General features: G+C 39.7%; 1 protein-coding gene across 6 annotated transcripts in view; it reads left to right on the top strand.

Annotated features, from left to right (window-relative positions):
- The window catches only part of l1cama (L1 cell adhesion molecule, paralog a), an 87,971-nt gene that overhangs the window by 38,577 nt on the left and 21,519 nt on the right, over window positions 1-27,875 (top strand). For 5 of the 6 annotated variants that reach the window (XM_036592331.1, XM_036592333.1, XM_036592335.1 and 2 more), the window contains 7 exons: window positions 12,292-12,664; window positions 16,691-16,705; window positions 20,341-20,443; window positions 22,903-23,090; window positions 25,519-25,641; window positions 25,781-25,951; window positions 27,496-27,610. In XM_036592331.1, the coding sequence (XP_036448224.1) occupies window positions 12,526-12,664; window positions 16,691-16,705; window positions 20,341-20,443; window positions 22,903-23,090; window positions 25,519-25,641; window positions 25,781-25,951; window positions 27,496-27,610 (854 nt within the window). In that variant the 5' untranslated portion in view covers window positions 12,292-12,525. The remainder of the gene's footprint in view (window positions 1-12,291; window positions 12,665-16,690; window positions 16,706-20,340; window positions 20,444-22,902; window positions 23,091-25,518; window positions 25,642-25,780; window positions 25,952-27,495; window positions 27,611-27,875) is intronic. The other variant, XM_036592336.1, reaches the window with a different exon arrangement.

The raw sequence follows: 27,875 nt of genomic DNA on the forward strand, positions 1-27,875 counted from the left end.
CACAGTCTTTAATAACATAAATATTATCGTGCTAGAGGCCAGAATAAATTATTCTCCACATAATTTATTTTCTGTTACGTTCTTCTCATGAAAAAGGCTTGGATACATGTGGCTTGCATACATTTAGCATTACTTGTAATTATAACTATGTTGTTTCCTGCCTTCAGCCTAGTGAGTGCTGGGATAGGCTCCAGCAACACCACCAGTTGGGCCCTAATATTATATATTTTTTCAATTAAATGAGTTTTGATAGAATTCACACTGTGAATTGAATATGATTAAGTTTATGCTATATCGGGTAATATCAGGTAGGGATGCAGTGAAATGGGAATTCTGGGCCAATTCTGGATTAGAATTATAGATAAATATAGTCATATGTGGAAGTTTGGGCACCCAGTGTCAAATCTATTTGTTTTCTTGATTTTCTAAGTGAAAAGAAGTTAATATCCTCTACAGAGAACAAAATTCTGCACATTTTAATGCACATTGTAAGTTTACTTTCTGAAACTAACATATTGAGGAAAAAGAACATAAAATGTGGCCTGTGCAGATGTAACACCACAGAACTGATCAGACACTCGTGGATATTGTTAGAAAAAGAGGCTTTACTGATTAATGCGGTATTCAAGCTCGTTGTCAGAAAACAGGCGTAGGTCAATTCCAAAACAATCCAAAAATACAAAAGAACAATCAAAACAAAACAGGCAACAAGATCAAAAGGGCAAAGACAAAAGGCAGAGTCGTAACTCCAGAAAATAGAGTCCAATACACAAAAAAGGCAAAAAAAAAAAACGCTCGGTACCGTAACTTCCTAATTAAAGCCTGGGCTTGAAATATTAACTACTTCTAGTCATATTACAAACAAAACAGGTGCATAAGATAAGTACTCTGGAGAAAGGGAACGACAATTGGCTGTGGTTGGCGGATCAACAGTCATGTGATCGCCAAAAGAGTTCTGGGAGTTGGAGTTGGCTAGGTTGACGGCTCCAGAGGAAGGCGTGACAGCAGAAGTTATGGCACATTTTTGGTTTTATGTTTTATTTTGTCCAATATATTGAACTCTAATTAATATTTTTCACTAAGATTAGCAGAAGAATGCCACTTAATTGTCATTTAGAAAATCAGCAAAATGTATAATTTGGTCAGGGGTGTTCAAACTTTTTGAACACCCCTGTGCTCATAGAATATAGACATTTTAGCTCAGTAGCCCTGCTATTCCAAAGTACAATAACATACATCATGAATCACTGGTTAGAAACATCTGTCTGATTAAAATTCTTTAAAGCAAAGATTTGCAGATACTGATATGATTGTGACATCATCATGCAGCACATATAATGACATACATTGCAAAAAACCCTCCCCCGCCTTATACCTTTAACAATACTTTACGTTTATTTAAATTTGTCTTCTGAGAAAACGACTTAGGTGTTAATTATGCTTTCAGCAGATGCTGTCTTATCTTGGTCAAAATGAATGTTGGCAAAACACAGTATGGCACTGTGTGTGGTATTTGCGTATCATTACACCCCTACTACAAGTGGCTCCTCTCAGCCTTGTTGATGGCCCTCTTTTAGAGCATTCTGCTGGAGCCGCTGATGCAGGTCAGTTCTCAGGTGGGTTTAGAGAAGCTCCAAAGCTGTCTGCCCACATCACAGGCCTTTAGGAAGACACAAAGAGAGCGCTGGGATATCCAGCATATGATGTTCAGTCAATAAAGCAGAAAAAAATATTGCCTGCTGTCAGCAGCGTGTCAATCTGTGTGCACTTTATTACATCCGAGAGCAGGATAGAGCAAAATGGAGAGAATGGAGGGGGGAGGGAGAGAGGTGAAAAAAGCTTTGACCAAAGTGCAAAGTATCAAGGGATTAAGAGTAAAGAGTGGAATAAAAACATGAAGGGAAACAGCTGCTCAAATGACTGTATTGTAAGTCTCTACAGTGTTAGTTCAGAAATGCGCACACTTACACGCTTTAAAGGCGGCGGTTGCCAGGGCTTCAGTGGTATATTGACTTTTTATCAGGCACAATAATTGCTGCTTTCTCCCATAATGCTTCCACGTAATGAGATAAGCTGGACGGTTATGGACCTCGTGTAATCCAGTACACTCTATTGTTAGGGTGAGGCTTCTAGCAGGAGATTAGGAGAAAGCATTACTGCACATAGAGGTGGCCAATATGTTATCGATATCGTGATCAATTCTTTCACTTTACACTCTTCTGAGTATATCATGGGTTTCATCAGTACTTCTACAACATTGAAGATCTGCATGTTTCATAAATGGACAGATTTAGACCGATTAGCTAGTTATCAAGTCCCACCTCAGTTAGTTATTGTTGTTATGTCTACTTTATATTTACATCAGTCAAACCGGAGAAATCTTTTAGCCACTGGATGTTAAAGCCACAGGTTTTCCTGTCTAATAAGAAGGAGGTTTCAGCAGCGGAAGCTGCCCCTTCACATGAGCTAACACTCAAACTAATACTTAAGCGAACCCCGCAGATGATGCAGCGTTAAATTTTCGGAGACAAGGTCTTTCAGCAAACTTTAATAAAACAATAGAAATGATTGTGCGTTTGCATTAACATTTATCTTTACAAAATGTTTTTAATCACCGATGTGAGCTCTGTACAGTCCTGTTTATTATTTGTCATATAATTAGATCTCATATTAAAATGTGTCTTAGCAAATACATTGACCTTAATAAAATGTAGCTTACCTTAGATCTGGCATAAGCCTGACCATTAGGTGTCTTCTGCGTAGTTTAATCCAGTTATGTCAGCTTTGAAAATGAAATAAAAAGACATCCACCCTCCAGATGATAAGGATGGCATGTGTCTGAATTACACGTTACACTTCTAGCCTAATCATTAGAACTATTTTTTCTCTTGTTACTTCCTAAATACTTTTTTTTTTTAATTACTTCGTACTCATTATTTTTCACAACCTTTTTTCTATGTGATATTGTTTTGCTGGTGCTGTCTGTTCTAATGTCTTCACAAACTGCAGATGAAACTAGATATTGTGAGGTCGTCTGTCATAAAAATGCCTTTAAGTATTACGATGTTATATTTTGCCTCACGTTAATTTCACACATTTGCAGTGTGTTTCTTCGTCCTTCTCATTACAAGCTTTAACCCTCCAGACTTATCTCAGTGCCACAGGCTCATGCATAAGAGATGTTGACTTCCAGGAAGACGCACAGACGGACAGAGACAGACAGTTAAATCCACTGTACAGAGACGAGGAAGGCCAGTCTGGCACCAAACCAAATATATGGTGAACGCAGGAATATGAATTATGAATTTAGGTGAATTCAGGGCAAACCGTACCGACAGAGAGGGGAAGACTATAAATAATTTACCCTGTAGGGGGTCTATGTGAATTACAAGCCCCCCTCTACGTTGCCATGTCCTCTGCCACCACTCCTCCTTTTCCCATTACCTTCAATCAGTTCTTCCTCCTCCTCCTTCTCCTCCTCCTCTCCCAGTGAGTGCTGTCATCTAATTGTGTTTCTCTCTTTCGCTTTTCGTTTAGAAGCTCACTCTATCTATCTATCTATCTATCTATCTATCTATCTATCTATCTATTTTCCTTCTATCTGTCTTTTTCTCTCTCTACCCCTCTATTTTTCTCTCTTTCTCCATCTCTATCTTTGGCTCCATCTCTATCTCTCTGTCTCTACCTCTATCTCTTTCTCCTTTGCTCTTTTTCTACCTCTCTCTTTCTCACTCTCTCTTTCTCGCTTTTCCAGACAGACAGACCCTCAGGGAGGTCTCCAGGGGTGGAGGGCACACATTCATTTATTTTTTTCCCCCCATCTTTCCCCTCTCTCCTCCGCTCTGACACACATCCTCACAGCTGGAGGTGGTAAATATTTAAAGAGGAGGCACGACAGGACACGGCCCGCAGCCGCGCATACCCCTTTAGACAAGAACGTCAGGGTTAAACTGTAGAGCCATTTCAGCACTGTTAGATACAGGACGCCCTCTTTACCAGACATCCTGGCATTAGTGTATGAATAGCTGTAGTTAGTGCTGGGCGAGATGCTGTTTATATCAGTATTCCGTCACTGCTGTCGCACCAAAAATTCTACAGGTACATACCAAAAACTTGCCATGTATAGTACTGTGCAAAAGTCAGAGACCACCCTACATTAGTTTATTTTCCAGTCAGAGCAGCCATTAAGTACAAGTTATTCTTTTGCCTTTATTACAGCTTCCATTCTTTTCAGGAGACTTGCTTTAAGTTTTTTCAAAGAAATCTACAGGCATAGTTTTCACACCTCTGAAGGTCAGAAGTTGCTTCTCACAATTCGAGTAATCTCACGTTCAGTGATGTTGAGGTCTGATCAGTAAATTGTCCTGAGAACACGGGCAGCTTCTTTGTTTAAGTTACATTTATACTTCTACTTTGTCTATTTTCTTTCAGCTACACATCCTTTCGGACTCACAGCGTTGAGTTGTCTCTCACAGTGGAAGGATGGACGTAAATAACTATGGATTTTTTCAGATGTGAATCGAAAGTGAGAGCTTGATTTCCTCCTCTGTCTCAAAGATGAAAACTTTAAGTACTGTTAGTCTGATAGTGATCTTTTTAATTTTCTTTTTTAATTTTCTAACCTCCATTTTTCTCCTTTGATTTTCCTTTGATTGACTTTCCCCTTCCTTATGCAAGTGAATTATCTTATATCTGATCTCCTCAGAAATGTCTGAAAAAAGAATAACTTGTACTTAATGGCTGTTTTTACTGGAAATGAATGAAGTACTGTTACTTATAATTTGGAGGAGCAGAAGATTTTGTCTCTGTCGGAACCAAACTTTGTGTCTCCGTTTCGTCTTTTTTCATGTTTTTCTTCATTTAAAAATATCAGCTGCTCTTTACATTGTGTGTAAATTTCTTCTGACAAATGGAATAATAAAAAAGGTCCCAAATTACTTGGAAAAAAGTTTTTTTTTTCAAAAAAAAAAAAAACTTTCTTCCAATAACTTAAACTAAAGGTAAAGAATGTTTTTGCCTTCTCCTGCAAATTTACATTTTTAGAGAAGGTTTTGTTCAAACAGTGACAATTTGTAAATGCTTACTAAGTGCTCTCCCAGCTGAGTTTTATAAGACAGAAATGTGAGTGTGAAATAAACGTCATGTCAAGTCAAGCCTAGGAAAAACACAGTAATTACGAAAAATGGCTGATATGATGGAGCTGCTAGAAAAGGAGAGAGTGTGCTCTGGAGTCTGTAGGGGCCTCTCCTGTTGCTGTCTGTCTCCCTCGACTCAAGCAAGGGGTCATTAAAATGCATCTCTGAAAGCCTGTCATGTCCCTCAGAGACCTCGGAGGCTGCAATTTGCTCTGACTGAGTGTTCTTAAATGCTAATTTACCGTCTCCTTTTCAAAGAGGGGGTGAAGACTCCAAACATCACTGTGATCTGGAGGAATCCGCGATACAGGCCAAATTAACAGTGTTACAAATGAGGCTCTTGGTGATATTTAGTGTTTATGGCTACACGCTGTGATTCACATTTTAATTGATAAGAGAGTGATTCAGTCACTGTCGCCATGCTTCGTTGCGCAGAGATAATTAAACCCTTTTCGTGTGTGCAGAAACTTGATACTGGCCAGTTTTGCTGTATGACTCAGTCTCATTGTGTAGGAGCAAGCAGATTCTCATTCTGTGGTCTATTACTCCGTGTTAGACATGTGGCTGCTGCTCGGTATGAAGTGCAGGGTGGCCCACGGGGTCGCACAGCTGCAGCGCAGCCGCTCCTGTTTGTCCTCCGACCCGAGCCAATGAGGCAGCTAACAGGCTTTAGATGCTATCGCAGATGACCGTGCGACAGGTCTGAGAGCTTTAAAGGCCTGATCATGGTGTCAATCTCTTCCATCAGTGCTGGTGACAGTGCATGGCAGCTCATCCACAGACTGACAGCACTCTTATCTCTTACCTTTCACTTAAAGGGCCCATACACTATATTGTTTTTTGTATTTAGGGCCACTTAGAATGTTTTTTGTGATTTTATATATGGAAAACAGTCCTAAATCATTTTTACAGTCCATTTTCCAGACTCTCCTTATCCCTTAGAATTAAACAGGCTGTTTGTTACTGTACCTTTAAGATTGATACATATTTAAATGACTTCTGTTCTGATTGGCTGCATTGTATTGTGCTGCATTTAAAAAGCCCAGGGTGAAACTTCAGCTGCTGTCGGAACAAAACCTTGTATCTCCAAAATGGTAACTTTACAGGAGAAGGAAAAAACCCACTTGGAACCAAAACTTTGTTTCTCCGTTTGGTCAGCCATTTCTTTTGGTCCTTTCATCAGCGGCGATATGCAGTGCTTTTCAGTGACATACACAGTGAATTCAAAACAAGGTAAGTAAAGAAAAACTGATATTTTCAGAAATAGAACTTTCAAAATTTAGTGTAAGCCACAAAAATACCACCCTTTTAATTAAATGAATCATGGCTGTGATGTCACAGTCATGGGCACATTTACATGCAATGCTTTATTACGGACTTCTATAACCCAAGAATAGCTCTGCCAGTTTGCATTGACGTCCCTAGTAACTGAATAATAAGCCTTAGTATTTAATAAGCCTGGGATTTTAAGGGGTTAAATCTACATTTCTGCATTTTATAATTGTTTATACATCAGCCCACAGTTCCCATATTGGTGCATCTCTATTCATTATTTTTGGTACACAAAACCACACAAATGTCCAGGGGGAAGAAATAAAATACAATTAAAATGTAGAATATGGGTCCTGAATTCCTGAAGCTGCGCAGGAACCTGACTGCTTTTTTTTCTGCTCAATCTCTTTACCATCATTATTCTGTTCTCATTCAATGCCCTCAGTGTCTGTGAGCATGTCACGCTTGGTTTGGTCACCTAGTTACCGGTCGCTGTTTGATCATGCGTTGCTGGGCGATGGTTTGATTGGCGGGTGGTTCCCTCGGGAACGGGCGTGTGACTGCGCTAATCCAGCCGTGCTCTCGGTGCCGCCGAACTCTGCTGACGGACGGTGCATTATCACACGTCCCTGTTTCCCCGCCGCTCACTAAATACCCAGCACAGCGCGGCTCGATTCATCCTCTTTCAGTGGCATTTGTTAAAGGCCAGAAGAGGCTCGGCCGGCCTGTAATTGGCTGCCGCCACCCCTCTGTGAGCAGTCCTCTGATCAGTCAGCAACAGTACACCAGATCCAGCTCAGAGAGGGAGAGAGGAGGGACGGAGAGAAGAGAGGAGGGGAGTGGAGGAGAGGGGACACATCGACTGGGGAAGCAGCTGTGTGATTTAGTTGGGGAGGGGATTACTGTCTAAATCTTCACCTTCCATCACCCCCTCCTCTCTCTTTCACACTCGTTCTCTTTCTCTCTTGCCCCTTCTCTCTCTCACTCTCGGTCATTCACTTTATCTCTCGCCCCTTCTTTCTTTCTCTCTCTCTCTCTCTCTCTCTCTCTCTCTCTCTCTCTCTCTCTCTCTCTCTCTCTCTCTCCTCCCTCTCTCACTGTCATTCTCTATATCTCTCGTCCCTTCTCTCGCTCTCTCTCTCTCCCTCTCTCTCTCTCTCTCTCAGTCTCTCTCTCACAGTCATTCTCTTTCTCTCTCGCTCCTTCTCTCTCTCTCTGTCTCTCTCCCTCTCTCTCCCCCTCCCCCTCCCCCTCTCTCACTCACACATTCTCTTTATCTCTTGCCCCTTCTCTCTCTCTCACTCTGTCCCTCTATCACAGTCATTCTCTTTCTCTCTCGCCCCTTATCTCCCTCTCTGTCTCATTCTCTGTCATTCTCTTTCTCTCTCACCCCTTCTTTCTTTTTTTTTACATATACACATACATACATACAAAAACTTTGTATTTCCAGTTTTGTCGTTTTTCAGTTTTTGACATAATTTGAAAGTGCCTGTTGCCCTTTACATTGTATGTAAATTTCATGATGAATGGACCAAAAGAAATGACCCAGAATGACTTGGAAAAAAGTCTGGTTCCATTGACTGTTTTTTTCCTTCTCCTGTAAAGTTATAATTTTGGAGATACAAGGTTTTCTTCAGACGACAGCCATATACATATACACACTCATATGCATATGTACACATACATTCAAGATTATCTATAGTACTATGTGTGGATAGTGGCATAAAAAGACTATAAGCAAAACAAATAAATGAAAAAAGAGTACATAAATAGTATATTTAAGAAGATGAGTAGTGATCCTGTTGTTAGTGAAGTTGTTATTAGTGAGGTCCCTGAGGATCGTACTCAGATGATGTAGAGCTGAGACATATTTGGCTGCTAGTGTTGCAGTTTCAGCATAAAGTTTATCAGAGACTGATTTATTTTTCCGAACTGTTCTAAGAACACTTCTCTTATTGACCGGTATTTTGGGCAGTGTCATAGAAAATGAGTTTCGTCCTCTGTCTGCATCAGACTGCAGTGTGTGCAGGCTCTCTCCTCTCTGGGTTTCCAGGTTCTGTGGTGTCTCTCTCTCTCTGTCTGTGTCTGTTTCTGAGGGAGCTGCTCAGGGTACAGGGCTGATGGGACGTGATGTGTTCAATGACCCGACTAATCCGTGTTTCACTCCAATGTTATTTCTATCATCTTCTGCTGGTGATCTTTCCTCACTGTTATTCTGTGCTCTGCTGTGTTTCACATGTTCTGATCCAAACAGTGTCGAAACAGCACTAATGATCTGTTTATGATTCATCCGTTTATTGACCTGACGGGAACAGCAATCAGGAGAATGGGAACTTTGGCAGAAAGGAACGGAATGCTTATCTCTCTTCCTCCAACTGTGTGTGTGCGATTCTTCTTTACTCCTCCTCTCAACCTTCTGTCGTTCTCCAAGGTCGCTTGGCTCTGTTGCCGGGTGCTTTATGCTGCCAGGTTACAGCGGAGCTCCCTCAGCCTCCTGCTGCTTCAGACCTGCAGCACGCCAGCCAGAGACATCCAACCTCCGCCCTTAGTCCTTCACTCTCTCCATCCCTCTATTCATCTTCATCTCTATCTCCCATTTTCTGTCTTCTTTCTTTTTTCTCTTTTTCTTTCTGTTCTGCCTCTCTTTCTCTTTCTCTTTCTCTCTTTCTCTCTCTCTCTCTCTCTCTCTCTCTCATAGTCATTCTCTTTCTCGCTCACCCAATCTGACTCTCATCTATTTTTTTCTTTTTTCTTTCTTTCTCTCACTCTTTCTACGTTCTTTCCGTTCTTTTTCTCTATGTTCTATTTTTATTCTTTTTCTCTCTGTTCTTTCTCTCTCTCTCATTCTCTTTCTCAACCATTCTGACTCTCATCTATTCTTTCTCTTTTGTCTTTCTTTCTCTGTTCTTTTTCTCTCTATATCTTCTATTACTCTTTCTATCTTTCTTTGTCTTGTTTACGTTCTCTCTATTCTTTGTTTTTCTCTCTCTCTTTCTCTCTCTCTGTCATCCTTCTCTCTCCCACTTTTTCTCCTTCTCTCTGTTTTCCCTGCTCTTTCTCTTTATCTATTCCTTTATCTCTTTTTTGCTCTCTTTTTCATCTTTTTTCCATTTTCTCTCTCTTTCTTATTCTCTCCTCCCTCTTTATCTTATCTTTTCTCTCTCTCTGTCTCTCTCCCCTCTCTCTCTTCATTTTCTCTTCATTATTTTTTCTCTCTGTCTCGTTCTCATCTCTCTTTACATTCTCTCTCTCTTTCTTATTCTCTCCTCTCAATCTCTGTCTCTCTCTTTCTTTCATTTTCTCTTCATTCTCTTTGTCTCTCTCTCTGTCTCTCTCTCTCTCTCGCTCTCTCTCTTTCTCTCTCTCACTCTCTCTCTCTCTCTCTGTCTCTCTCTGTATTTGTGTTTCTCAGTTTTCCTCAGGGGATCTTCTATTGTGTGTTTTTGAGATCATGACTGTAGAAGAAAGAGGAGTGTCAGCTGGCGTGATAACGTCAGTGAAGAATAAAGACAGTTGTACATTTAGGCTGTACATGTGTGTGTGTGTGTGTGTGTGTGTGTGTGTGTGTGTGTGTGTGTGTGTGTGTGTGCGTGCATGTGTGCTGTGATTTGGCGAGGCTGTCTCCAGATGGAGAGCGTGAACTGTTCCTGGAGAGGAGCCCTCACCCCTGCAGCATGACTGATACCATCTCTAATAGGTGCTTATCTTCACGCTCATAAAAGCCCACTTCAAATACTCCAGTCCAGGCCACTGCGCTCCTACTCAACCACTCACTCTCCCTTTTTCCTCTCCTTCATGTTATCTCCTTAATGACTGTGGTCACCTTGTGTTTGGTGGTTTATACAGAATGCTGATGAGACATGTGTACAACAAATGCCTTCACTTTGACTGATCTCAGAGGGATTATGTTTATTTGATGAGGTTAATTATTTGTGGTTTCGCTCTCGTATCTTCACTAGGGGTGGGTAATATGACGGAATGCTATCATTCTTGGTATAAATTACATCACAGTGTCATGATTACTTGATTAAAACTGGTCATGTGATTAAAACACATATGAAATATACATTCTGGCTGAGTGGTAACAGCACTGCCTTCCATACAGCAGACTGGGGTTTCAGTTCCTCAGTTGGGCAAGCACACTGCACTATACAAATAAGGGTCCTTGGGCAAGACTCCTAATGCTACCTTTGCCTGCCTCTGTGCCTCTGAATAGTAGATTGCTGTGGTTATGTGCACATGCCGTAAATCAGATGTTAGCTGTTATATTGCATGTGAATGAAGTAAAAATGTATATGAATATACATCTATATGTATATGTATATGTTTTGGCTAGACTAAACATCCCAGTAGACAGCTACCAGGCTACACATGCAATATTTGGAGCTAGGCTTTACTGAAGGATTCACTGTAAAACTGAAACACACAAAGTAAAGAATATGCCTCTTGAATGTCTAATTGTCTGTGAAAAGCTTCAGTCAGTTGGCCTAAGTAGTATTAAACCCTGTTTAGGAAGGATTCTGTAGTGTGGTACAACGTAAAGCAAGAGATTGATAATACCATTAACAACATGCAGACTAACATTAAAGGGGAATTCCACCAATTTTCTCAGATTTCTGCATCATTCAATAGCTGAGATGTAAACAAAGTCAGTCTGAGTGTTTTTGATGTTAAATGCATTGTAGAGAAATGTACTGACCCAGATGTCTTTATAATGGTGGTCATAGGAAGCAGGGGTCGCAATATCCACAACCCAGTGCAGCTAACGCAAAGACAGTCTAATGGCTAATTTCCAGTGTCTCAGGCATCAGGCACATGTTTGTAACTATTTCCTGTAATAACTTTCTGAAAGGGAGCATTTAGAGGCATCAGATGGTTCAGACGGCTGGTTCCTATCACCACAACAATGACCACTGCTAGCTTAGTGCTAGCATATTATGGAAACTCCCGTGCTTTTGGAAATAATGGTACTCAAGCTGCTTCAAAAGTGGACACTTTTAAGTGCTGTATAATGTTGTGGTTGTGAAAGTTCATGAGATGAAATTCTCCAAGTGTCATTAAAATGACTTAAAAAGCTTTACATTTATTTTACTGATAGCTGTGGACACTCTGATTATACACATTCTCCTAGTGGTCTCTCATATAGTAATGCATTTTGTTTTATATGTTAATAGACAGCACTGCTAGTTTTCTGGTGCATTTTGTCTGTTTTAAAATTGTTGGCAAAGCTCAGTTCAGAAAAACTCATATTTTGTATATCGTAAAGCTGTCTTTAAGAATTTTGATCAGTGATGGTGCATTGGTATCAGGATTAGGGCCAGTATCAGCAGGAAATGCTGGGTATTGGAGTAAAAAAAGAAAGAATCTGATCAACTCCATTCTGAAATATCACACTGCCTGATGTGATGTTCTGAGCTTTTTTTCTTCCTACTTTTAGATGCTCACTTTAAGTGAAGTGCTTTAATTAAATATAGCTAATTTTAGAGCTTAGTATTTTTTAAAGAAGAGATATCAGATTGTCACCAACCAGTGATCAAGGTTTAATTACTGGCATCAGTATTAGAAAAGAAAATGTGATCTCATGCCACCTCTACTTTTGATGTTGGCTCCCCTTTAGTCTGAACTACAGGCTTGGCTTTACTTGTGTTGATGTAAAATGCTGTTTAACAGGGAAATGTGTGATATTATGACTGGTTTTCACTCAGCTGACCCCAAATGAGGATATTCTTGTGGTGTGCTCTGTTTCGGTTCTTTGTCTGTCTTCTCTGGCTCTCTACTGGACCATGTGGTGGTCCAAGTCATTTTTCTCTTCCTCTGACACATGTGGCAATCCTCCCTCTTTTTCTCCACCTCCCTCACTCCCCCTCTCTCTTTTTTTTTGCAGTGAGGAGACAGCAGGAGGGCGTGGACCTGTGAGTGAGCGTGCGAGAGAGAGAGAGAGAGAGAGAGAGAGAGAGGAGCCAGTGAGGAAGAGAGAAGCTGCGAGGGAGTATAAACAGGACTGGTGAAACAGAAGGACGAGAGAGAGAGAGAAGGGAGTTGCCCGTCAGCGTGTGGGCTGCTGTCCTTGCAGTGTGTGAGCCTGGAAGCAGGTGCACCTTTGATGGGACAGTGAGCAATGCCTACCACGTCACAACAGCAGGTGGGCAGCAGGGGGCGCAGCATGCCTTCCCCACTCCCTCTCCTCTGTGCCCTCCTCCTCCACCTGACCCTCGCTCCAACACCAGCCCATGCTGCCATCCACATTCCAGACAACTGTGAGTATGAGATTTTATCATGCGTAAGGCTTTGTATACTGATTTTTGTACATTTTTGTAACAAAAATTTCTGCCTGTATAGGAAAAAAACAGGGTCCTGATTATATATTTTATTTCTCTAAAACTGAAAAACTAGAAATTATACCGATCTGAAACCCAGTATTGGAGAATTCTGGATCAGATATTGGAGAAAAAGGAATCAAATTCTACAACAGATCTAGTCTGAAATACCATGAAAGTTTTGAAAAATCAATGGAATTCACCTTTAAAAAAAGAACAGCAAGTGGTTAGCTAACACTATACAAATACTACTATACAAATCCTTTCTTTACACACGGGCACTGTATTTGGTATTTCTTTTATATTTATCCTGAAAGAGTTGGACAAGTTTTGTGTAAGGCATGCTGTTGGTTATGAATTTCTTCTTTTAACGTATTAATGTTTGCACAAGGTAATTTTAGATAGACATCTTAGTAAAGCCCTTTCAATAAAAAAATCTAATTTTACAGATTAGTAGTTTCTAAAGAAACAAAAATCAGTATCAGGGCCCCCAATATTCTGTAATGGTATTAGATAACAAGGAGTGGTATCATCTCCACCAAGAACATTTTGTTATGGTTCCTGAGTTTAAGGATGGGCTTAGGTTTAGAAAGTTCTTCTTATATGTAGGTATGTAATGGTACGTGCTACATACACAGTAGTGTACATATATAACCTCAAGTTCTTAGCGCTGCTTGTTTAATGCATTTGTATGGGTTTTGTGGTGAAGGCATGTCTGGGTTAGAGTTGAGCTGGGGAGCCTATGGTTCTAGGTGTGTTTAATTGCTCAATTGATTATGCCATTGATCTGGTTTCCTCAGTGCATATGCGTTACTGATTGGGTGGGGGGAGGAACTCAACCACACGGTGATATATGCTCAAGTCAAGCTGCAAGAACACAAGATTGCTGCACAATCCTGCGCTAACTTCTCTGCTGTTGATGGAGTAGCACTGTTACTTTGCACTTTCAGCCAACAGCAATGAATCACTGATTCAGAACTGTGCTTCTTCTTACACACACATTTAAAGGGAAATTTCTTCATATTTCTGAAATTTCTGCATGATTCAACAGTTGAGATGTAAACAAAGACATTCAGAGTGGCTTGATGTGAAATGGTTCAACGTAGAGAAACATACTAACGTTTTTTTTTTTGTTTAGTGGTGATGACTGGAACCAGGGTTTGTAATGTCTACAACACAAAAATAGCTATTTTATTTACTGTCCAAAAGACGAGTCTTTATACATAATGTTGATCATGGTAAAACAGTAGTAAATCTGAAATAAATATGTTTACTTTGAGGACAAATTTGCCTTACGGTGCTCTGCATGTACCCCTCTTCCATGATTGGATTGGAACAAATATATTTTAGACCAAAATCATATCTCGAAACTATCATAAAACAGTGTCTCAGGATATTTGGACAATGTACTCATAACCATTTCTTGTAATAACATTCTGTGAGGTGCCTTTTAAAAGCATTTAACATTTCAGACGTCTAGTTACTGTCACAACCACTGTGAACAAAGCATTTCAAATCAAACCACTCTGAATGACTTTACTTACATCTTAATGACTGAATTATGCAGAAATGAGTTTCCCTTTAAGCAGAAAGAAGTGGTGGGTTTAGTGAGTGTGGGGGTGCACACATGTGAAGGTGCGAATATAAAGGTCAGTGGATCTCTTGATTTTCATTTAGTGACCTTTGAGTGCATAGATAGATGTGACCAATTCGATCGATAACTCACCCACATTAGAATTTTTTATCTGGGTCGCAGAGTCACTGGGTGCACGCCGTTAGAAAGGAAGTGTTCAGTGCACATATTTTGTCCTGTTTTCTACGCCATTGTATGGAAATGAAGTGTCGAGACTGCAAAGGTATCTCATTATCCCAAGCAGGGCAGAAGGAGTAGCTTGGAGCCTTTATTTGGCCTCGCTTAGCCAGCATGTTGCAGGGCTGCTGTGTTTTGGCCAGCCACAGAGGAATCCAGGTGTCTGAGCTGGCATGATGTCTGATCTTTGTTCTGCTCTTTTGCAAGCTATCACGCTCCAGTCAGCACAAAGAGGCATTATGAAAGAAAATAAGAGCTGTAAAAGATGAGGAATAGTTTAGAAATTACATAAGAAAAGCCTGACTGTTATAATACTTTTAATAGTCATATTTATGTTTCTGACGCAAAGGATGTCACAATTCTATAGTGAATAATTGCACTGTATTGCAAATTTGTCAGATTTTTTTTGAAAATCTAAGAAGCTGTCAGTATTTGGGTGTTTAATGAACTAAAGGGCTCATTATCTGTGACATGGATATGACGGAAGGCCTGGGCAAACGACCATTCAGTACAAGCCTTTCATTTTTCAGAAGGTTTTTTCTGAGCTGATTAGATGCATAGGAAAAGGAATTTCAAAACAAAGTAAGTGGGAAAAACATGAGTTTACAAAACTGGAGTTATGAACTTTCAACTGGAGTTACAGTTAATACAAGATATAGAGAAAATAATACACATAACCACTGTGCAAGACCTGGTAGACCACCAAAACTGTCACCATCAGCTAAACAGTCCTTAAAGCTTTCATCTTTGAAAGATTCTTCAAATCTGAAAAAAATCCATCCTTCCACTGTGAGAAAACGACCCAACACTATGGTTCTTAAAGGATGTGTAGCCACCAAGAAGACCTCATTGAGGAAAGAAAATAGGCAAAAAAGAAGAAACTTTGCAAATCAAACAAAGAAGCAGATGATGTTTTCAACGGGCTGAAGACCCCAGAGTCCAGACCTCAAAATCACTGAATGTGTTTGAAATTACCTGGATTATGAGAAATGCAACCAACTTCTAAGACTGAACTTCGGAGGTGTGGAAAAATATCCCTGCAGACTTATTTCAGAAAACTAAAAAGCAAGCCTCCTGAAAAGAATGGAAGCTGTAATGAAGGCAGTGAGTGGGCACACTAAATACTGAAAAGAATGGTATAATTAGTGGTTGAGACCTCTGCATGATTTTATGTTAAATATGTTTGCTGAAAAATGGAGTTAAAGCTACACAATGTCAGTTTTGGAGATTTGGAGACCTCTTTGGTAGAAATATGTAATTACACGCAACGTGCGGAAGAACATTTTGTAATGTTGGTTGTGTTTCGGCCCCCACAAACGGATGAATGCACTGAAACGGATGAACGGAGAGTGCACTGAAAGAGTGTTCGAAGAGAACACACTCATTATGTACTGTCATTATATCATCCGTAAAATAATGTTGACTTTGCATTTGAGACCTAAAGGTGAAGTCGGACCTCTTGTTTGAGGCTGTGTGTGTGAGAAGTTGATACGTAAAGATGCACGACGTGGTCCGAAAAACTCCCGCCAAATCCGTCCCAGTAAAGTTTCAGACTTTAGGGTGACTCACAGAGGCGTACCCACTCCATATTTTAGTGTGTTCTGTTTCTTCCATGCTCAGCAGTGCTACTTCTTTTAGTTTTTAAAAAATTGTCTGCTTTAAGAGCTTCTTTGACTAGAAATTTTTTTTAAAAAAAGGGTCTCAGACTTCTGCACAGTAATGTAGTTTATAATAGTAACTATTAATGTTGTCATATTGCCCACCTCTGAATGACACTGTATAATATCAGTCTTTGAAATTTCCTCAGCAGGTTGACTTTGCCCAGCTTAAACACTGATCCGTTTTACATGGGCATGAAATAAAGCACACTCTTGTCCAAGTCTTGTATACAACCATCCAGTGATTAAAACAGATAAATTGGTATTAGTGTTAGTAATGCATGTTGGCAAGTACTCAGGTATGAAGCACTTTAGCATTCAAAATCAGTAGCCATAAAAAATACTGTGCATTCACATCATCTGCAATGTTGATGACTGTAATATATTGTGCTAGCTCACTGAATGTGTGTGCTCATGTGGATAATGTCCAAGTGTATCTGGCCTGTGTGCACAATGCTAACAGACTCTCTCCTTCACCCCTGCTGACTCACTGGACAGACCACATGAAAGAACGTAAGTGTTTACACTGTCCTCTCTTACATGTACATGTGTTTGTGTAAATGTGTCGGCCTTTGTAAATGTGTCCATGTGTACGCCTGTGTTAAATCAGTACATAAGCCAGTTGTGGTGCAAAATCCTGATGGTGTTTGGTGTTGGAGCAAATAGTCACTGTTGTAACAAAACCTTGTATCTTCAAGATTTTTATTAGGAGATTTTTTTTTATCTTTAATGTATGTTAATGTAAAGAGTTTTTATTCTAAGGAATTTTTTACCATTTCTTGTCTTTTTTGTCATGGGCATTCATCATGACAGCTGGCATTTTCAAATAAAAAAAAAATAGAAAAACAAGTTACAAGGTTTTGTTTTGAACATTAAGAAATATTATTATACTCTGGTGCTTTCTGATGGCTGTGTACTAGATGAAAGGATACTTAAAGGGAAAGTCCAACAATTTTTTTAAGCTTCTACGTAGTTGAATTGTACACAGTCATTCATAGTGGTTTGGTGTGAAATGCTTCATTCTAGAAAAACTTACAGACAGAATTGTCCATTGTCCGTTCATGATGGAGTTAAAGCATCTTTAAAAGATTCTGCCTACCCCTCCTCTGTGAGAAGACAACCCAATGCTGAGGGTCTGATAGGATATGAGGCTGTCAAGGAGCCCTTACTGAAAAAAGAAAACAGGCAAAAAAGACGAAACTTTGCAAATCAAACAAAGAAGCAGCTGACGTTTTCAGTCGAGTGTCCACTACTGAGTCCAGACCTCAACATCACTGAATGTGTTTGGGGTTACTTGGATTGTGAGAAGCAGAAAATGCAACCAACTTCTAAGACTGAACTTTGGAGGTGTGGAAAAATATCCCTGCAGATTTCTCTCGGAAAACTGGAAGCAAGCCTCCTGAAAAGAATGGAAGCTGTAATGGAGGCAACAAGTGGGCGCACTAAATAATGTAAATACGTAAATACTAAATACTGTAATACATAAAGATGTATGATGTGGTCTGAAAACCCCCCGCCAAATCTGTCCCAGTACCTAGTGCTAATTCTTGAAAGACATTATAAGGCAAAACAGAACCAAAAGAATCTTTTTTTTTCCACTTACAACTATTTTACCATTATCAACATAGACACATATAAAGGTAAAAATTCCAATGACGTGTAGCTTCAGCATTATGTTTGGTTGTCATGGATAATAACATGACTATATATAACTGTATTTGCATTGTAGCCATCATGACCTCTGGTTCCACCACCATTGTGAAGAAGTATGACTTCTCTGTAGAACTTTTTCTACACTGCACCATTTCACGTCAAACCACTCTGAATGACTTTGCTTACATCTCAGTGATTACTACACTGTTCAGATATTTAAAATAAATCAGTGGAATTCCCCTTTAAATGCACTAGTATGTTTTCAGCAGAGGACATATCTGCTTATTCCAGTAATGGAGAACAGCTTGCAGCAGATTAACTAGATCTGAGATGAAAAATATGCCTTATTCACTTCAACAGTTGTGATGTTTTCATCAAAGTATCTCTGATCTTCACTGTCCAGTGCTGATTATCTCTCTGTCCCTGACCCTTTCTCCTTCTCTTCTTATTCCTTTCCCTCCATTTAGAGTTCTCAACCTTGTTTACCATTAATATAGATTCAAATACATAAGTCTTTCTGTGTGCTGTTCTGTTTATGATGATTAAAATGCATAAGCTTACTTACAAAGCAACTTTCATATTCAAAAGTAGCTCTTCTGTTTAGATGCAGCTAAAGCTAACTGCATTAATGGGACAGTATGGTGGTGTCAGCATAAACCCTGTAGAGCGGAACATAAAACAGTAATGTAGCATATAAATTGCTACCATAAGGGTTTTCTGTATTCATGCCACTTATATTCATGCTGTTTTCATGATATAAGTTTGATCTGGTTTAAAAAGTATATGGCCTTAATTCCTGATGAAAATTTCACCAATAATTTATCATCACCATTACATATTTAAAATTTAAGAAGATGTGTAGGTTTACTGTCTGTTTTGGGTAGCAAATAAGATGTCTATATTTGAGTCTGAGATGGCAAGTTGCTATACTGTGAACCGTTTCACATCAGGTCTGAATGACTTTCAGTGATTGGGTTATGAAGAAATTTGGAAAGATCAATTCCCCTTGAACATCAATTCCCCTTGAACATATTACAGAGATCTCTCTCTTTCTGTCCTTATATGCCTCTGGCCTCGTTCTCATTTTTCCCTCTGTTCCCGTTCGCTGTCTTTCCACAGCCAATCCTTGCGAGCTGCTCTTGCGTGAAATGTCCCACACTTAAAGGACGTATCATGTTCTCCTAATCTGAATGCATTACTCCTTCAGGCACTGGGGATGAACTCATACAAGAGATATTTCTTGGAAACATCCATGGCATGTTTTGTACTGTATGTTTATAGCTCTGTATTTGTGTGGATGTTTATGTGTAGTTGTACGAGATAAGGATATAACGATTTCATTACTGTTTGACAAAGTGTATTAAATCTGTATAGGCAGTACACCTATCAGTCTCTCCTGGGGGTCTTTTGAAGGTTGGGAGGCTTACTTTTTTGTTTTTGCATTGTCAGTTCTTGCTAAATAAATAACACAAGCTTGCAAATGAGAATTTGTTGTAGACTAAATGAGTTGCTCTCTTAACTGTGTTTGATTTGGTTTCCTAACCTGTGTTTTTGGTAGTTAGCTCCTAACATAAGCGTTAACATTACTCTGGCTGCTCCGTGGCTGACTTGCTGTTAAAAACATTCACAAGCTGTTAAATATTTGCATATGTTCAAGTCCACCTACTGCTAGTGGGGTATTGAAAACAGTCGGTGTACAGCTTAACTTCTTACAAACTGAAAGCATTGAAAGGAGAAGCACTGGGGTACTGTGGGAAATGTAGTGTTGACTAAATTTTTGTGGTCCTAATGTTTGTATTGCATAGTTTAGCTCAGCAATCAAGGCAAGCTAATGAGTGATGAGTGGTTTTATTGTAATCCTGCTGGTGATCACCCTTTATTTGTAGTGTAATCTCATTACTGTTTTTTCCTGTAACTGTAACAGAAAACAGTTACCTTTTTTGTGTCCTGATTATTTATTGACATTGCATGTATTTCTTTACTACCCAAGTCTGGATCTCCCATTTACCATTTTTGATGTAAACCACTGATAATGGTTAAAACCAGGTATCTAAGTTTAGCCACATCTATAGAAGATCACTATTTTGCAAAGGAGATACTACTCTGATCTTTTCTTTTGAAATAAAGTTGCTATTTTGACCCACATTAAAAAATCAGTTTGAATCTTATCCACTGCATTATGTCTTATTATTAAGTCCCTAAAGCCTGAGGGATGCAGGGGAGTAGGGGGGAGGATGGTTTTTCACTCCAGTGTAGTGGCAAGACTCCGTATTGGTCTGTTTACAGGTCACATGGTTACTGTAGAAATGACCAGCAGTGAAGTAATATTCTCTCTACCTCTGCATCTGAGTATCTCACTTATGGGGTATTTACTCTCATAACGTCCTTCAGCTCAAATGGAAATGGATAAACGGATTGGATAAGCATATTTTCTCTCTCGCTCTACTGGCTTTCTGTCTCTCTCACTGTCTCTATCGCTTTCTCTTTCTCCACAGTAAAGAAACCCCCAGTAATCACTGTCCAACCAGTGTCCATCACTGCCTTCTCTTCTGATGACATCATCCTGAACTGTGAGGCCACTGGGAATCCCCCTCCCACGTCAGTATCCACGGCAACGAATTTCACATTACATTACATCCAGATTCATAGTCCACAAACCAGGGGCTGCTTTCACTTCTTCCTGATTTTGCATGTTTAACCGTCACATTATGTTTGCGATATTCACATTTTAGGAATTCTGTCACAATAAGTAAAAATAAACATAATTGCATGATTTAAAAAAAAATTATTGATTAAAATTTATCATTAATTGAAAGTCCTTTTTACGGTTTCCTAGTTTATCTTTTTTCAGTTGTTGCTGCGCTATGTAAGAAGAAAAAAGAACTGAAACATGGTGTGTGCGCTGCTGTGAGCCACTCTGTAAAGACTAAAGTAATACTAAAGTAAGAAAGCAGAGGCTTCGGGTCGGATTTTTTGAGGTTTTTCATGACCACGTCATATGTCTTTACTTATTAACATCACACGCACAGGCTCAAAAAGAAGATCCAGATATTTAAGTCTCAAGTGCAAATCAGCATTACACTGATGAAGATATGATGACAGTAGCAGATAATTAATTTGCACTTCAGAAAACATCCTTCACCAAGCTTTGACTGAGTTCTCTGTGAATATTCTTTTAACTCACTCACAGTCTTCAGATTCATCCCCTCTGGGAAGGGGTTTGAAGCGTAACCCCTAGTTACAAAACGATTTTCTCTGAGTTGCGTGCAATTCCACATTTCCACCAGAGACGTCCAAACCCCCAAAACTTATTGTAGCTTTAAAACCCTGTCTACTCATTTTTTTGATTTTCTTCTGACTATTTTATATAATTTTTATTATGTTTTTACAATGAACTGGCGGAGAAAGAATGCTGTTGGTATTTTCTGTAGTATTTTTCTTTCTTTTCTTCAATTTGGGTTGGATTAAATTTGCGAAAGTGACGTCAAATCCGCCAAACTACCACTCAGAATTAGCAATGTGTATGTGTCGGCTACTCGTGTTCATAAAATCTCACCTAAAATCACTGCTCTCCCTCTGCTCTGAGCAAGTAGATTATTTAAGCCTTTCTAAACTTGTTTTTAAGGGCAGCACGGTGGCGCAGTGGGTAGCGCTGTCGCCTCACAGCAAGAATGGCCTGGGTTCGATTCCCGGCCGGGTGACCAGGGTCGTTTCTGTGTGGAGTTTGCCTGTTCTCCCCGTGTCTGCGTGGGTTTCCTCCGGGTACTCCCGTTTCCTCCCACAGTCCAAAAACATGCAGTCAGGCTGATTGGACATGTTAAATTGCCCCTAGGTGTGAGTGTGTGTGTGGATGTATATGTCTGTTTGTCTGCCCTGCGATGGACTGGCGACCTGTCCAGGGTGTATCCTGCCTTCCGCCCGATGACAGCTGGGATAGGCTCCAGCACCCCACCGCGACCCAGAAGGATAAGTGGTTTAGATGATGGATGGATGGATAAACTTGTTATGCTTGTTATGATGGTTTATCACATCACTGATTGTAGCATACATGCTACATATGTAGCATACATGATGCTGCTTCTTACTTGCGTTAGCCACATTAAGGTAACTTCATTCATGAGAATGCGATAGCTAGCGATCCGCCTTAGTTTTGCATTAGCTAACTTACCCCCCTCCTAACACTGGGGCTACCAGTGTTTTCACTTACAGGTGTAACACACGAGAAATTTCTCCACCATGTCCGCAAATATGACCGTGCCGACTCATAACGGGAGCTTGCATGACCTCAGAAGTACAGTCCAACAGTTAAAACAGTCCATGCATTAAAAAACAACACATTGTATCTCTAACTAGACACATCAGTGTGTTCAGTTGGAGACGACACGTGTTACTTTTAACACCTAATGTGTTGAAATATTTCTGTACGTTATGTATAAAACATTTTGGGTTACTTTTAACACAGAATATGTTAAATCATAAAACAGTATGACACAAATGTGTTGAAATCAAATAGAATTAGAATTAAGAGCTATTGATTAATTGTGCTTGCACACAAAGGAATTTGACCTCCATATTTTACCCATCTGTGCAGTGAAACACTCACACACACTAGTGAACGCACACACTATTAAGAGCAGGCAGCAGCTTAGAATTTTTGGAGCATTTATCTACTATTAAAGTGTATTAATTTATGTACATTTCTTGAATATAATGCCAGTAAATGTTTTTTTCTGCAGCATGTCATTAATATTAAAACAAAACTTTAAACATCTGAAACCCTGTTGAGAGAGGCTTTAAGCAGTGGTATCTTTGAGAAGCTCTGCATGTTTTGTTCACTTAAGTGAACTTTTACTTTTTTGACCTTTTTTTTTAAAAAAACTCAAACAAAAATTATTTAAATTACTTGTTTAATCTTCAGTTTACTCAGTAGATCACTTAATTACTAATAAAATCTGTACTGACATCTCTGCATGTAAGTAGTTCATGTTGAAATATGTTTATAGAAGAAGGATGCTGCTCTTTAAAATCTGTTCTCCTCTCTTCATGGCCTCCTTCAGGTTTCGATGGGTGAAAGATGGAGTGGAATTTGACCTGTCTAGTGTCTCTGCCATGCTGGTTTCTCCTGATTCTGGCAGCTTCACGGCTAAAGATGGACCCATCCACCATTTCCAGGGCAACTACAGCTGCTTTGCCTCCAACGAGCTGGGCACAGCTGTGTCCAACGAGGCTCAGATTTTCACTGAAGGTGTGTTACACTCACAACTGTATACTTTGTACTACCTGTGGCATCCGCATGTCTTGCCATCGACTCCGATTTAATTTGCCCATTTGTGGTGACTGCTTCTGTGGTTTCTGACACTTTGTGATATGATGTTACCTAGAAAATCAAAGTAGAGATCTTGGTTTACAAGCCACTTAGCCATCAAATATACACCTGTCCTCAGCTTTAATGTTCATCTTGTGTGCTTAACATGAAACACAGACCAGCAACAGTTGATATGCACTGCTAGCTGTCTACCTGTTCCCTTTCATCCACCGTTCTGACCTCACCCCCAGTTGCCGTGACAACGGTTACCTCAGAAACCGGGTTGAGTTGATGCGGAGTAAGTGTTTCAGCAGGGATAAGCCCTCCTGGGACTAATGTGAGAGCACTCAGCATGCACACAGCTAACAATAGCTACCAGCCTAACAGCCTCATTTATATGGGGCAGATGCAGCAGGTGCAGCCTGCATCTTTTAAATATGTGCTTTATTACATATTTAGAATTCATCACTGTCAGATACTTTTCCGTAGTTGTCTTCTAATGCTTTTGATCCTTTTACTGGTGTTGAACTGTAGGGTGTCTTTCCCCCACAAAAACGGCATCCAGTTTAGGCCTGAATTATGTATGGAATACATTGGAATATTTATGTTTTTTGTGACAAATATTGCGATACTTGAAAAACAAAAAACCCCACATAAACTATTCCCAAATGAAGCTAATTATCACTTTAGCGATAAAAAACTGTGCTTAAAGGGAAAGTTATTTGCACTGGGGATTTTCACAGTTTGTTGGACTAGTGCCATGGAGGTAGATGGTGATGGCATAGTAGTTTGTATTCATTAAGGTGACAGATGAGTTTGTTCTACGTTTTCATAAACGTTGCAAATACATAAAATAGATATAGGCCGGTAAGTAGAGAATTCCTTTTGGGCCGGCTGATTTATATAACTTTTGCCCAGTTTAGTTCAACAAGAAATATGCCAGTAATTAAGGATTAGTTGATAAGGGGTTTTTGAGAATGATGGGAGACATTTCTTTAACGACATTAGCTGGAATTCATCCGACCACCGTGTTTTTAATTTGTTTACAACGTTATTCAGTTCCATTAAAGTTGCAGGCAGAAATGTAGACGCATTAAGTGCCAGTGGTGAGTATGGTGGTGATGGTGGAGAATTGGACATTTTGCCAGCTATGGAGCATCCAAACTGAATACAGAAAAGTTTAATTTATTTACAATTTTCTTTGCAGATTTAAATTTCTTAGTACATGAATTCATTAATAATGCTTTTCTGTGAGTGTGCTTTAGCTTACTTTGACATATAGCATTTTCTTGTACTTTAATGTGGTGGGATTCACTAACTAATCTCAGTAAAGTTCGTGTTTCTTACTGATTTCTCTCTTGTGAGCGTTAGTGATCCAGGACTTGTTTTTCTGAGATGCTTCTTTATGAATGTAAATGACTCATCAGTTCCTTCCATCTTCTCTGTAAAATAATTTTTGCATTACTTTTGAGTTTGCACGTTACACCAGGTACAGTTTACTGACTGTGTTAATATCACTTTCGTTGTAGTAGTACTTATTCTAGCTGGATGCGTGGTTGTAGTTACTATGGAAAAGACTGGAAGGTGATCAGAAATGCCAGCGCATAATACCTTTAAACCAAAAACCTTTAAAAATTATGGTTCTTAAAGGGTTCTTTTGTAAAGAAAATGGTTTAATATACATCAATAAACACGCAAAGAACCTCTTGTATGATTAAAGCGTTCTTCAGACTGATGGAGAATGTGCTGTAGATGGTTTTATATAGTACTTTTTTGAAAAGGGTTCTATGTAGCACCAAAATGGTTGTACTATGGTTGTGATGTCAAGCTTGTAACAATAGAAGAACCCTTTTTGGTGCTATATAGAACCATCTGCAGCACATTCTCCACCAGTCTGAAGAGCCCTTTCATGATGCAAAGAACCCTTTAACCTTGCAAAGAGTTCTTTGAGTGTTCATAGTTTTATATAGAACCATTTTCTTTGCTAAAGAAGCCTTGAAGAACCATCTTTTTGAAGTATGTACTCTGTTTGTACTGGGTAGCATTTGACATTTTTTTTATCTGAAATTATGGCTATTTAATTATGGAGGTCTTTAAAGACAACCAAGTACACAATTTTACCACATAAAAATTCCTAAACTCAGTGATCACCGCCACGGCCGTGTTAGCCAGCAGTGCTACTAGATTACAGCGCACAAAGGCAAATAATATGATTTTCAATAAACTGAAAGACTCCTCCAGTCTTTCCTACACCAGTACTCAAACAAATATAAGCAAATGACTGCTGCACTAAGAAGCATTGCTACTAAAGTGATGATAAAAAGCTTTCTCTGATACATCCCACTGAATATTCGACTTCCCTTTTCAGACATTCCTGCTATACAGAAGGAGAAGAAAGTGAAGAAGACAGTGGAAGAGGGAAGTCCTGTGGTTCTACACTGCAACCCTCCAGAAAGTTCTGTCACTCCCCTCATCCACTGGATGGACAAGAGTGAGTCATTCTGGTTCTGTCTATTTTTCTTGCAGCTCACATGCTAAAAGAATGCTGCTACATCCAACGCATGTGTCTATGCATGCATAATGTATTAGAAGGAGGGAACTTGATTTTGATCCCTCTTGTTCTGTTCCAGGGCTTCGGCACATCCAGCAGAGTGAGCGTGTGACTCAGGGCCGCGATGGAAACCTCTACTTCTCGCACGTGACCACAGAGGACAGCAGGAGTGATTACACCTGCAATGTCCAGTTCCTGGGTGCCCGCATCATTGTTGCCAAAGAGCCAATCATCTTGAATGTCATTGCCTGTAAGTTCAAGAATCACAGCCTTAAAAAAGGGGTTCTTAAAGGGTTCCAAAGTAAAGGTAATGGTTAAATGTAGTCGCTGCTCTAATCAAACCTCAGATCTCCGAAGTGGTAAATTTACAGGAAAAGCAAAACTGTTCTTAACATTTAATTTATGTTAATGTAAGAAGATTTTATTCCAGGTCATTTTGGACCGGTTCTGTTGGCCCATTTGTTAGGCAATTTTCACACAATGTAAAGAACAGCAGCTGTGTCCAAAGTCCGATACCATACTGAGTAACCTACTTAGAATTAAGTAGTTTTTAGTGTAAATGAATGTAATGTACCTTAACAGTTAAATCAATAAAATCTAGCTTATATTAAATGACATGTATAAGCAAGCTATACTATATTAGTCACCGTGGATCAAGTGCTGCTGCAGCAGAGAAAAGCTTCTGTACAGCTTACTTACAGCTTCTGTACAGCCATTGGTAAAGTATGATTCATACGTTTGAACCCAGATTGGTCTCTTTTAACATCTCTGTAGCTTAGTGACAGCAGGGATCACATCCAAGGCTAACACATCTGAAGAGCTCACTTGTGGAGTTTTACGTCTGAAGTCTTTTGTTTGGCTGGTTGAGCTGTAGTTGAATGTCCTCAAAAGCCAGACATACACTGTGCGATTTTAGAAATCTTGGTCTTTAGTGAACGTCTGAATGGACCATTATATACAGACACAACCTATGATTTTACATTCTCACACTGTGTGAAAGCGCTGTACTAATACTGTGCACTAAAAGTGAAGTGGTGATGTACATGGAAGGACAGTACAGTCTCTACAGCCTGTTTTACAAAACAAATCACTGTGTTAACGTGTAATGAGTAAAGTCGGCACAGGCAGACTTATGTAGGAAATGTCAACTTTTTCTCCCCGTTTCACTAGCCTGTGTGTCTCCATCCGTACTGGGGAAGCAGTTGTGACTGTGTGTTTAAAACGGTCTAACTCACAAAGTGTAGGTCTGGACCAAAGCAGAATATTTAAAGTGACCAACGACTTTGTGTCCGACTGAATGATGTCAGTGACACTTCTCTGTGTGAGCAGGCTGTCCTTCACTGCCAGCTTGAGTCGTTTGTTCATCAGCGCAGCAGTGTACACATATATATAGCTGTAAAGTTGTTATAAGTTGTAGAGCCTTTTTCTGGTACTAGACCCCTTTTTGCTGAGAGTGTAGGACTGCATTTACCAGCTTAGAGGCACATCCAGGTCCTTTAGTGTAGCTGCAAATAGCTGGGCAGGCTGGGAGGAGTGAGCATATGCCAGCTGTGTGTAAATGTGACAGGTCTTTGATGAAGAGGTGCACGATGCAGCTCCACCTGGACCTCAGGCAGTGCCGGCCCGCAGGGAGCACACACACTGTGTGATGACTCGCCTTTGTGTTTCTGTTTGTTTATGTATGACATTTCACATGTGCTCATGTTTGCATGTTTTTTAGCTTACTACCTGTGTTTTTTTTTTCTTATCCCCCCCTTTCTTTCAACCTCTCTGTTCTTCTCCCTCTGTCTGTAGCTAACTCAGTGGTGCGGAACAGACGGCCACAGATGATGAGACCTACCGGTACCCACAGTTCCTATCTGGTGCTCAGAGGCCAGAGCCTTGATCTGGAGTGTATCGTCCAGGGCCTGTGAGTGTGTGTGTGTGTGTGTGTGTGTGTGTGTGTGTGTGTGTGTGTGTGTGTGTGTGTGTGCGCATATGTGTTTGTACATCTTAAGATTAAAAAAGTCCTGATTATGTAGGACCAACATTTTTTTGGTTACTGAGGTTAAGGTTTGGAATAGCCTTAGAAAACTATAACTATGTATTTTTATAACTAGAAAAATAATTCATAAAGTGCATATTGTTATTACATATAAACCCTCAAATAAAATACATATGGTGCATATTATTAT

The sequence above is a fragment of the Colossoma macropomum genome, unplaced genomic scaffold, assembly GCF_904425465.1.
Source record: "Colossoma macropomum unplaced genomic scaffold, Colossoma_macropomum, whole genome shotgun sequence".
Classification (NCBI taxonomy): Eukaryota; Metazoa; Chordata; class Actinopteri; order Characiformes; family Serrasalmidae; genus Colossoma; species Colossoma macropomum.